The sequence below is a fragment of the Pollachius pollachius genome, assembly GCF_949987615.1.
Source record: "Pollachius pollachius genome assembly, chromosome: 16".
Taxonomy (NCBI): Eukaryota; Metazoa; Chordata; class Actinopteri; order Gadiformes; family Gadidae; genus Pollachius; species Pollachius pollachius.
This window is the reverse complement of record NC_136949.1, coordinates 4175881-4187901: the sequence shown is the minus strand read 5'-3', so window position 1 is coordinate 4187901 and position 12021 is coordinate 4175881. Positions and strand designations below refer to the sequence as shown.

Sequence of the window (12021 nt, the reverse complement as noted above, 5' to 3'; positions counted from 1 at the left end):
TAAAACGGACATTAATATACAAAAACATCTCTACCAACAATTGAATTGACACATTCACCAACATTTTTCGCCATTCAGCGTACCCCCGGCCCAATTAATAATGAAAATAAAATCTATTACTTGCTGACAAATTCAGCAATGGTTGAAAGAGTACACAACGCACGTCATGGGTCCAATCTAGAATCTAAACATACTATATGTTTGTAGGTCTGTCTGCTCCCGGTCGCTCCCGGTCAAAGGCCACTGATGCACGGAGATGACGAAGGGAAGCAGACACCGCACTACAACAATGCATTCGTCCGACAGAAAACTCCGGGAGAGATCCAGGGTGTTGCTGCAGCCACTGAGAACTCAAACGATATGCCGTTGGGCACGTCTTCATCCAAGCCACTAGACAGGAACGACCGGCTTTCTGGGGTAATTCTTTTGTTTCGGTGTGTGTGAGTATGTTAATGATGAGGGTCCAGAAGTGGTCGACAAAAAGAATAAGCTGAGTTGGCCCCTGCCCACCCAATCGGCCCCTGGTAGACACTGACCGGTCCAACTCCTCCACAGTCCAGGAATGTTTCCAAACCACAGATTCCGGCCAGTACACTCAAGGGGTCAACTATGTCCGGAATCCTGGTCAGGTCTTTTTGAAACAGATCCATCACCAGTGAAGCCTGCGTAACACAACTCTTATCCAGGGACCTGCCGTACATTCTCCCCAGCAGAGGTCATAGGTCACCAGTGGGGGTGGTGCTGGGGACGGAGGCCTCCTCTTCTAGATCATTCCGGCCAGCCAGGGAGGAAGGAACAGGCCGATGGTGCCCAGCAGGCACACGATGATGAACATCCACAGGAAGATGCGGTCGATCACCATGGCAACGTACTTCCAGTCTTCCTTCACCTGTGCGGTCGAGGAGGAGGAAGTATTGAGTATTGGTAAAAGACTATCGTACAAATTGAAACACTGCTGGAACAACTAGATCCAGTGCTATTGTTTAAATCAATATTCATAAAAATGGATAATGTGTCAGGTTCCACTTAAACTATTAATCTAATTGTCCCCTAAACTAACTAACTAACTTACTAACTAAACAGAACTAATAATCTTAGCTAATAATGAGACTATTCATATAAATTTTAAAATATATATTAAATAGAATACAATGTCATTTATGACATTGAGTTTTGTTATGAAAGAGACAGAGATGCCATCGGGTCCCGTGAGACTTTGTGGCTCCGCCCAGCCCCCCTGTGGCTCCGCCCAGACCCCCCGTGGCTCCGCCCAGACCCCCCGTGGCTCCGCCCGGCCTCTACTCACGCTGAAGTCGGCGTCCTCGGCGCGGAGATGGTCGGCGATGTAGAGCACGCCCTCCAGCGCCCGCATCACGCCTGGCGACAGCAGGAAGGACGACTCCCCCGGCGCCGCCTCCTCGCCGAGGGAACCCGTCTTCTGGACGCACGAGGGCGGCGGGTCGGGGCCGCTGGCCAGGGGGAGCAGGAGAGGAGGAGGAGAAGGAGGAGGAGCGGGAGGAGGCGTGGACCCGGGCGGACGCGGCGACGGCGGCCGGAAGGAGAAGTACGAGGTCAGCTTGCCCAGCTCCAGCTCCTCGTAGCACCTCCTCTCCGGGTCGTCCTTCGCCGTGGTCAGCGTCGTGGTCGTGGTCGTGGTGGACTCCGCCGTCGCCGTCGTCGCCATGGCGCCCACCTCCTTCAGCCAGGTGGCTGATGTGCTGAGGCAGCGGGCCTCGCCGCCGCCGCCGCCGCCACAGCCGTCGTCGCGACGACCCTTCCTCCCCCACGCCGCCGCCGCCGCCCCCGTCTCCCGCCGCAGCGTGATCAGCCGCCGCCGCCGCCCGTCCGGCGCTGGACGCCGCATGAACAGCCAGCGGGGGATGAGGTCCAGGAACACGCGGTGCACCCAGAGGGGCATCTTGTGTGTGCCCGGCGAGCGGTGGTGCACGTTGAGCACGAAGACGGTGATGACGATGCTGAGCGTGACGAAGATCATGGTGAAGAGCAGGTACTCGCCGATGAGCGGGATGACCAGCGAGGTGGACGGGATGATCTCGGTGATGAGCAGCAGGAACACGGTGAGCGACAGCAGCACCGAGATGCACAGGGTGATCTTCTCGCCGCAGTCCGACGGCAGGTAGAAGACCAGCACCGTCAGGCAGGAGATGAGCAGGCAGGGGATGATGAGGTTGATGGTGTAGAAGAGGGGCAGCCGGCGGATGATGAAGTAGTAGGTGATGTCCGGGTAGATCTCGTGGCAGCAGTCGTACTTCTTGGTGTTGTAGGTGCCCACCGCGTTGATGATGGCCCACTCGCCGCTCTCCCAGTAGTTGCTGAGGTCCACCGCCACCTCGATGGGCTCCAGGTCGATCTTGGCCTTGTCGTAGGTCCACGAGCCGAACTTCATCTTGCAGTTCTGCTGGTCGAAGGGGAAGAAGGTGACGTCGATGCTGCACGACGACTTGTAGATGGCCGGCGGCACCCAGCGCACCTTGCCCGTGTGGAACAGGTGCGCCTTGGTCATGTGGGTCACGGCGAACTCCCCGTCGGCACTGCGGGATTAAGGGGGGGAACAAGGGAGGTTAGGATGGGGTCGTGGAGGTCGGCGACGTTGAGTAGACCCATCACCGGTCAAAGTAAGAGCTGATCGATTTAACCGGTTAACTAGCGCCAGGGCCCTACTGCTTCACTGGTTAAATCAAGCTCTTATTTTGCCCTAATTAACTGGTTAAATCAATGGGATTAGGCCAATCCATAGCATGTTTCATCCAATTACATTAAACGATAGAATGATTCACTTTCCCTATTTCGATGCCGTTAATGGTGATGTGTTTGCCGCCCAAACATAATGAATGACAGTATGGAGAAATCAAGGTCGTTAAACAACCTCCCCCTATTTAAAAGCACAGAAGCGAAGGACATTTAAGAAGAAATGTATTTGGTAGCATTGCGCTTCGGTGACGTTTGTGACTAAACGATGCAATTAACTTCCTATCGGCCCGTTGGAAGAACCATTATGTTCTTAAGTGATCCCCTATTCAGATCAATTTAGGTTCCTCGTTCCAAATCGAGGCCCATCCCACCCTGGTTCACCCCGTTAAACGGTGATAACGACCGCGGCAGATGGATGACAAATCCTTGGCATCACATCTTTCTCAGGCCCCCTCATCCTTCCCCTCAGATCGCGATTGAACCCGCTCAATGAAGTGGAACCACGTCGTAAAACTTTAATTAGTCTGAAATTAATTAGCTTGGTGGGGAAATGTGGTGGTGGTGTGATTTAGTAGCGCGCTCTGATATGCACTTCACCAAACCCATAGTTAAGATCTTAATTTCACATTTTATTGTTGATTGATACGTTTGTGCAATGTGTTGGAAATAAGAAGGGGCCGCATGGTTTGGTGCATCGGCCACTAGATGGCGCCATTGTCATTGCTAGAACGGTAGTAGACGGTATTTAAAGCAAATCTCAACACTGAAAAAAAAATAAGGTCGAAAGTCTCTTGCTTTATCAGATTTTTAAAAAACATTACAGACAACACAGATTTCAGTGCAATGCAAACTGTAAAAAACACTGGTATAAAAGTGACAACAGCATTCTTGTGAATGATTTGAATATCTGTGAATGTTTTGAAGCGTCCTTCCGTTCACTCACTTGTTGTAGAGGACAATGTCTGGCACCCAGATCAGCTCAGAGGGCACCCTGATGGACGTCACGTTGTCGTAGTCGGACGGGTTCCAGCTCAGCTTGTAGTCGTTCCATTCCTGGGGGAATCACGGAGAGACATGTCATTATTAGCCAGGTTTCACTGATCACTTCCTTATGGAAATATACTGTCCAACACTTTCATGGTTTTATGCACCGATGCGGATAATTGAATATGTTATTCAAAAGTTTGTAATACCGCTGAAAACATTTTTCTATTCAAAAGTAATTTAAACTTTTGCATTAAGTACTATCAAATCTGCATTGGTTCATAACATCTAATGCCCAAACACTAGAAACAGATTGTTGCTCCTCATCATGTTGAGGAATGCCTTCAATAAGCCAAACATGCAGTAACAATGTAGGCATCATTCTTTAAACCAGAGTTTTCCTTAAGTTCCTAGTCCTCACTTGTTTCAGCCACACATTGGTGGTCATCATCTGGTTCTTTTCATCCTGAGAACGACGGAAAGACAAGGTTAATAGAGACAAGAAGGACAGAGAGGAGACGGCGTTAATGGAGATGGGAATGACACAGAGGGACAGTGTGTCTCTGTCTTTACAGAGACAGAGCGGGGGTCAGTCCTTGACAATAGAAACAGGTTTCATTGCAGTTCCGTGATTGATGTGGAACACTGCGAGAGAGTTATCGGTAGAGTTGGGTCCCACTTAATGCAGTTATCACCGTTCTGCTGCCACTGCCGGGAAAAGGATAGACGGGCGGACGGACAGATAGAGATGAGACCCTGTCCTTCATCTCTGTCTGTCTGTCTGTCTGACTTCCCGAGCTGCAGGAAGACAAAGGCAGACAGAGGAAGAGAGGCAGACAGCCAGGCAGATATATAGGTTCACCCCATCAACACACACACACACACCTACAGCCAACTAGTCACACACACACAAACACACACACACACACACACACACACACACACACACACGCACACACACACGCAATTTATCTGTCTGCATCTCTGTAAGTCTGTATGTCTTCACTGCAGGAAGACAGACTAGGAGAAGAAAAGAGGCAGACAGACAGACAGACAGACAGACAGACACATTCATGTACTCACCACGTCAACACACACACACACACACACACACACACACCAGACAGAGAACCAGCCAACCAACCACACAACCAGACCAACACACACCGACGTACAGTGTCTGTCTGCCTCTATGTCCGTCCGTATTGTCTGCGGTGCAGGGAAAACAGACGGGCCGACAGACGAGCCGGGGACACACAGACAGCTCACCACATCGATGAGCTGGGCGATGGAGAGGCCGAACTTGACGATGACCACGTCGGAGACGTTGGGGACCGGCCGGGACCACTTGTTGTAGCGGAAGAAGAGCTTCTTGAAGAGCTGGTCCTCGCCGTGGGGCTGGACCTCCTGGCCGCACGCGACTGTGGGGGGGGGGGGGGGGGGGAGAGAGCAGAGGGTTCCCCGGTGAGGACTCTGATGTCACGGCGGTGGTCCTAACAATCAGGATGGTGCAACACGTGGAGCTACGATCGACATGAGCATGAGAAGGAATAAAGGTTTCATTGAAGTACATTTGAGGAGGAAAAGAAGAAAGAAACCAAGGAGGTATGGGGGAGAGACTGGAGAGAGAGAGATGGGGAGAGACTGGAGAGAGAGAGATGGGGAGACGAGAGAGAGAGAGAGAGAGAGAGGGGGGGGGGAGAGACTGGAGAGAGAGAGAGAGAAGGGGGGAGAGACTGGAGAGAAAGAGCGGGGGGGAGACTGGAGAGAGAGAGAGAGAGAGAGAGGGGGGGGAGAGACTGGAGAGAGAGAGCGGGGGGGAGACTGGAGAGAGAGAGGGGGGGGGAGACTGGAGAGAGAGGGGGAGAGACTGGAGAGAGAGAGGGAGAGAGTGAGAGAGAGAGAGGGGGGGAGAGACTGGATAGAGAGAGAGGGGGAGAGACTGGAGAGAGGGGGGATACAGGAGAGAGGGAGAGAGACAGAGAGGGAGAGAGAGAGGGATAGAGAGAGGGGGAGAGAGGGAGAGAAAGAGGGGGGGGAGAGACCGGAGAGAGCGATGGATGGAAGAAGATGGATACAGATAAATTGAGTTTAAACTTCCATGAAAGTAGAGACGGAAAGATCAAAAGATACGTTTGAGGGAATGGAATAAAGGGAGAAAGGACAGAGGAATACAGAAGGTAATGAAGGGGTGGCTCTGGGTCACCAGAGGCCAGCGGTCTGGCCCCCACCAGGGGAAGCCTCTGATCCTTCTGAGCCGGGCTGCCCCCGTAACGCATCCCCTCGGGTTCAGAAGCTGAAGCTATCACTTGGCCTTCGCTGGCCTCTTCCCTCACAACATCATTCACACTGTCTGCCCTTTATATCCCCCGCACACACGCACACACACGCGCATGCATACACGCACACACACACACACACACACACACACACACACACACACACACACACACACACACACCCGTCCTGTAATGCGTACGCTCAGTGGGGCTCCAACATTTCACCGCCGCACCTCCAGACAATCTGAAAATTGGTCTGGTTTTGTTTTTGGTGTTTTTGGTCTGAAATTGCCTCCCCCTCTCCCTCCTCCTCCCCCTCTCCCCCCCCCCTCCCCCTCCTCCTCCCCCTCTCCCTCCTCCTCCCCCTCCTCCTCCTCCTCTCCCTTCTCCTCCCCCTCTCCCTCCTCCTCCCCCTCCTCCTCCCCCTCTCCCTTCTCCTCCCCCTCCTCCTCTCCCTTCTCCTCCTCCCCCTCCTCCTCCCCCTCTCCCTCCTCCTCCCCCTTCTCCTCCCCCTCTCCCTCCTCCTCCCCCTCCTCCTCCCCCTCTCCCTTCTCCTCCCCCTCCTCCTCCCCCTCTCCCTCCCCCTCTCCCTCACCCTCTCCCTCCTCCTCCCCCTCCTCCTCCCCCTCTCCCTCCTCCTCCCCCTCCTCCTCCCCCTCTCCCTCCTCCTCCCCCTCTCCCTCACCCTCTCCCTCCTCCTCCCCCTCCTCCTCCTCCCCCTCTCCCTCCTCCTCCCCCTCTCCCTCATCCACCTCCTTGCCCCTCTGGCCATCTACCTCCTTCCTCACCCACTTCCCCCCCCCCCCCCCACACACCTCCTTCCTCATCCACTCCCACCCCCCTCCTTCTCCCCCTCCTCACCCACTTTCTCCCCCCCTCTTCTCCCCCCCTCCCTCCCTCTTCACCTTACTCCTCACCCACTGTATCTCCCCCCCCCCCTACTCCCCCTCCTCATCTGGGATAGTGTGTGCCTCCTCACCCCCCCCTCCTCTTCCCCCTCTGGGGTAGATTATGTCTCCTCTCCCTGTAATCAGACTCCATTATTCACATCATTACTGGCTGGGGCTAAACGAAGGTGAGCTACACCAAGGTGAGCTAATCTCCTCTCAGACAGGGCTGCTTTTCATTGTTCGACCGACACACACACACACACACACACACACACACACACACACACACACCCACACACACACACACACACACACCGCTGCCTGTCCATCACTCACCTGTTTATCATGTCACACATCTGTCTGTCAAACAGCCGTCTGTCTGTCAAACATCCGTCTGTCTGTCACACATCTGTCTATCATACATCACACATCTGTCTGCGTTTCACAAATCTGTCTATCACATGTCACACATCTGTCAGCCGGCCAGTCGCTCTCTGTCACGAATCATTCTGTCACACATGAGTCTCCCTTTTCACCTGGAGAATAGGCAGAATAACAATGACACAGTGTGTGTGCGGTTTGCGTCTGTGTGTGTGCGTGTGCGCGTGTTTCTACGTGTGAGTGTGTTTTAATGGGAATATCCCCACTACCATAATGTCTGATCCTCTACATGACAACATGAAAGAAAGAAACGGGAGCAAGGCCTCCACCTCCAACCTTACCATCACCATACTAATACTAGTACGAAAGCATGTCGAGCGTAGACTGAAGGGAGCCGCTCTCTCTCTCTATGTGCCCGTGAAACGACGTGCCTGCTCGGTCTGTACCCGGCCGCTCAGGTCCCTCTGAGAGGACAGCGGTGACACGTCATTAGGCCGTTATAAATGGGACAACCCGGCAGAGTGTGCGACGCTATAAAGGGTCAACCCCAGGCCTTCATTTACGCATACAAATCATTCCAGTGATTTATCGCACCCTTCAAAAATGTCAATCAGTGGATTTTTTTTTTTACATAGCCTACCTGTATTTATCTTATTTATAATGAGCCATGCCCGCTATCCAAATTGCCTGGGTTATCTTAAAACTGTTTAAAGATTATTGCGAGGGTGTTATTTGCAATATTATTGATATTGGTTTGTCCTTAATCAACCAACGACATTCATACGCGAGCGGACCTCAACACACCTCAGCCAATAAACACCGACTATTGTCTGATATGCACGCGCTCCTAATTGTGGGCGCGCGGGGACGCCGTGCTCGTCCGTCCGCGCGACTCTGTGACTGACAGCTGATGCGCATCACTCAAAAAGGAACCGCACACATGAATACTTCCGCCCGCGTAAAGTCTTCCGGATGTCCAGAGCTAGCCAAACAGGTCAGTCGAGGTAAAGGTGTCGTCTGTGGTTCACAACGACGCGCAATTAATACGGCTAACACAGAAAAGACGGTAAAGGGCGTGAAGAAAAGTGCTAAAGTTGTCCTAAACGAATTATTTCGCTCCACGGGCAACGCGTGGACCTGTTCGACCGCGGGGTCAACGCGCGAGGTGGGGTGACCCCGCGTGGGTACCTGCTCACACCGCCATGGAAAACTCTCCATGTTGGTGCTCCGGTGAGTCTATAGGTCAGTGGTTCGGCTCAAATAAACCTCATTAAGGACACTTATTTCCCGTGTATATTCTTCAACGTGATGGCAACGGTTCGCATTCCTTCAGAGTTAACATTTTGCCAAAAAGAAAAGCCAAAAAAACGAAAAAAACGATTAAAGAACTTACTGGAGTCGCAGAAGAGCAGGCACCACAGCACGGTTGTCCTCACCGAGAACAGGTGGTCGCCCGCTGCTGCGTGTCCCATGGTGTCCGCCTCGGCGTCGGTGGTGCGGGGAGATACCCGGAGATGGGTGGCGTCACGGTGAACACCTTATCGTGGAGGGAGAGAGAGACGTGATGGAAGCGTGTCATCTTCGTTGCTGGGAGGCACGTCGGGACAAGCGGGGGCAGAGTGGACGAATCTCGCCTCTTATTCGGTGGGCGTGGATGGAGTGACGCGTCATTTAGGGGTGAGCTCTCCGGTGCGTGTGTGCTGTAGGACTGTACACGAACACAAACACACGCACCCCGTTTGGGTTGCTTTAACCATCCGATTATTTATTTTTTAGTCCGGTTTAGTTTGCGGGGGTTTAGTCACGCAGCGATGTGTTAACTTTCTGTCAACACTGTAGGAGAGGAATACGTTTGGAGGGCAGCATGGGTACCATCTCCGCGTAATGGTGACGCTGCGCGTATTTACGCGTGATCGCGCCTCAGGATAACGGACAATTCTGTAGAGGAAAAAGGAAACTGGGGAATCTGGGCCCTATCTTGCATCCGGCGCAATTGACTTAATCACTGGCGCATGTATCGTTGCTAGTTTGCAACTGGCGCAGAGCGTTCTTTTCCCTCCTGCGCCACGCGTCGGTAAATTAGGGAATGATCTTGCGCCCCAAGGGGCGGTTCGGCGAAAGGAGGAGGCGTGTTCTGGCGCAAACGTTCCCTGGTGCTATTTTGCAGTTTCAGAAACCACTTGCGCCACAAACCAGGAAATACCTGGTTTAAAGTCAGTGGCGCGTTTTTCAGATGCTATTTTAAGGGCGCAGGCATAATGTTGCTTGTGCACCTCGCGCATACACTTTGCTTCTCTTATCTACCTAGCCACAAATTCTTGGTAAATTATTTGGGAAAGAACAGCTGAAATAGCGACATCGCCATAGAACCGCACACAAAGCTACTTGCGCTTGGCGCTTCGCACTTGCGTTTCAGACCGTTAAAATAGGGCCCTCTGTGTTTATTATGAGATGTAGTGGTAGCAGGATCTGTTACTGTGATTGCAGAAGTAATAAAGGAGTATTTCATCTGCGCGTATAGTCACGTTATGCACATATAATAAACCCATTGAAATTCTAAGCGGTAACTCAATAATGAAAAGTAAAGCATATAACATTTGCTTGATTTCAAATAGCATAACAAATACATAACACATGTTCAAGATGAAAGACAGAATTCACTCTTAATGTAACACAAGATTTTCTCTGTGAATTCGTATGATACTGCCCCGAAAAGACAGAGGGGAGCATTTAACCAAACTGCTGTCCACTTGACTCAACGCTCAACACAGAACAATACTCGATGTATCCCCAGATATCAACCACACACATCTTGGAAAAATTTGTATGCTGACTGCACACTCTTGGTCTCGGTTAAGGCAATCAGGAAGTTTAGAATCCCTTGACGTTCTAAGCAATGAAAATGGAAATTGATGCAACCTTTGGTAAAACGTATATTGATTTTGTGACCTATATTTAATCATAAAAACACGCTTGGTTGATTCTTAAAAAATGTATATATTCCTTTTTCTTTGTGACGATGACATTTACCTTGAACGTCTCCGTACATGTAACTCATTCTGTATTAAAACAGTAAAATTGGGTTCTCACTGGACCTTCCAGGGAGAGTGCACAGAGCCATGTGGCTCGCTGACCAACAACAGGCAGCCAATCTCCCCTCGTTTCCTGACCACTGATCATGTAGCCAAAACAAAGTCCTATTGCTCCCGGGAGTCCACTAAACTCTCCGGCTCCTTCTTCAACATCTTGAGTCATGAGCTCATCCGGCCGGCCGGTCTGCCCCCTGATGCCAGATGGCCGTTCATACGCTGCGGCCGACGAACCAAAGGACCAGTGTTTCTGTTTGGACTCACTGGCGAACGACAGGGCAGGAGTCATAAGCAGAGAGCCGGTGATCCTAGCCTGTCCTGGCATGACTGAATTCAGTTAGCGTCGATTAGTGGCTCCCTCAAAGTCAGTTAGTCTGCTTTGAGGGAGAGTGTTATTTTATTGGGTTTGTATTTTATGTACATTTGGCAAGTTGTACTGTGATGGCTTTGGGGTGCTCTTGGGTGGTTTGTCTTCCAACTGCGATATGGAGGATAAAAGTTTACTTTTTTTGTTTTATGTTGCGTACTCTCACTGCCAAGGTGATTAAAGAGGTCAACGTCGACCTCCCTGTCCGGAGTTATACACTTTTATGTTGCCAAACACATTGGACCACACCAGCACACTGCGTTATGCAGGATGCAAGGCAAAGGCCAATGCAAAAGCTGTGGTCAAATAATCTCACTATTGGGACATTGGGTAAAACAGTTAAAACCGTTTCTTTGATTTATTAAACAGTTCATTTTTACAGACATCTTCAAAATATGGATCAGATTCAGATGCAACACAATCTCACTCCCGGCAGAGCTTGCTAGCATTGTGTATCTCTAAAATTCATTCATTCACTCCCTTACTCATTCACTCACTCACCAATTCACTCATTAATTCACTCAACCACTCACTCCCTCATTAATTCACTCACTCACTTCCCCATTAGTTTCCTCACCAATTCACACATTCATTCATTCACTCGTTCACTCCCTCCTTCAGTCACTCGCTCATCCTCTCACTCCTTCAGTCACTCATTCATCCTCTCACGCCTTCAGTCACTCGCTCAACCTTCCACTCCTTCTCTCCCTGCTCCCTTAGCCGCGGTGGCGCCGGAGCGCGGTGTTCCTGAGCGCGGCGTTCCCGATCTTCCTGGTGAAGGACGCCTGCAGGGCGGGCACGGCGATCTCCAGGCGGCCGGCGGCGTCGACCACGCCACGGCGCAGACCTTCAAAGGACGCCAGCTCCTCTCGGATCCTGAGGCGGGAAAAACAGACAGACGCCAGTCAGCCCCGCTGGGTGAAGAGAGGGCTCCGAGGAGGTAAGGGGAAGGGGGAGGGAGAGAGAGAGGCTGGAAAGAGGTTGGAGAGAGAGGGAAGAGAGAGAGGCGGGGGGAGGCTGGAGAGAGAGAAGAGAGAGAGAGAGGGGGGGTGAGACTGGAGAGAGAGAAGAGAGAGAGAGGGGACAGACTTGAGAGAGAAGAGGGGAGAGAGAGAAGGGAGAGAGAGAGGGGGGGGTGAGACTGGAGAGAGAGAAGAGAGAGAGAGGGGACAGACTTGAGAGAGAAGAGGGGAGAGAGAGAAGGGAGAGAGAGAGGGGGGGGTGAGACTGGAGAGAGAGAAGAGAGAGAGAGGGGACAGACTTGAGAGAGAAGAGGGGAGAGAGAGAAGAGAGAGAGAGGGGGGGGGTGAGACTGGAGA

The 12021-nt window shown here is 51.9% G+C and overlaps 2 protein-coding genes across 2 annotated transcripts in view; both read right to left on the bottom strand.

Annotated features, from left to right (window-relative positions):
* Window positions 1–763: 763 nt before the first annotated feature.
* On the bottom strand, window positions 764–8759 carry chrna2b (cholinergic receptor, nicotinic, alpha 2b (neuronal); the record flags this gene model as incomplete). The annotated part of the gene is made up of 6 exons (XM_079754181.1): window positions 8640–8759; window positions 4966–5117; window positions 4118–4162; window positions 3656–3765; window positions 1307–2552; window positions 764–889 (listed from the first exon to the last, which is right to left on the bottom strand). The coding sequence occupies exons 1-6, from the start codon at window positions 8716–8718 to the stop codon at window positions 764–766; spliced, it is 1758 nt and encodes a 585-aa protein (XP_079610307.1). The 5' UTR covers window positions 8719–8759.
* Window positions 8760–11107: 2348 nt separating this feature from the next.
* The window catches only part of LOC307088330 (uncharacterized protein), a 3374-nt gene continuing 2460 nt past the window's right edge, over window positions 11108–12021 (bottom strand). The window contains exon 2 of the mRNA XM_079754182.1: window positions 11108–11578. Coding sequence (XP_079610308.1) covers window positions 11419–11578 — 160 coding nt within the window. The 3' untranslated portion in view covers window positions 11108–11418. The remainder of the gene's footprint in view (window positions 11579–12021) is intronic.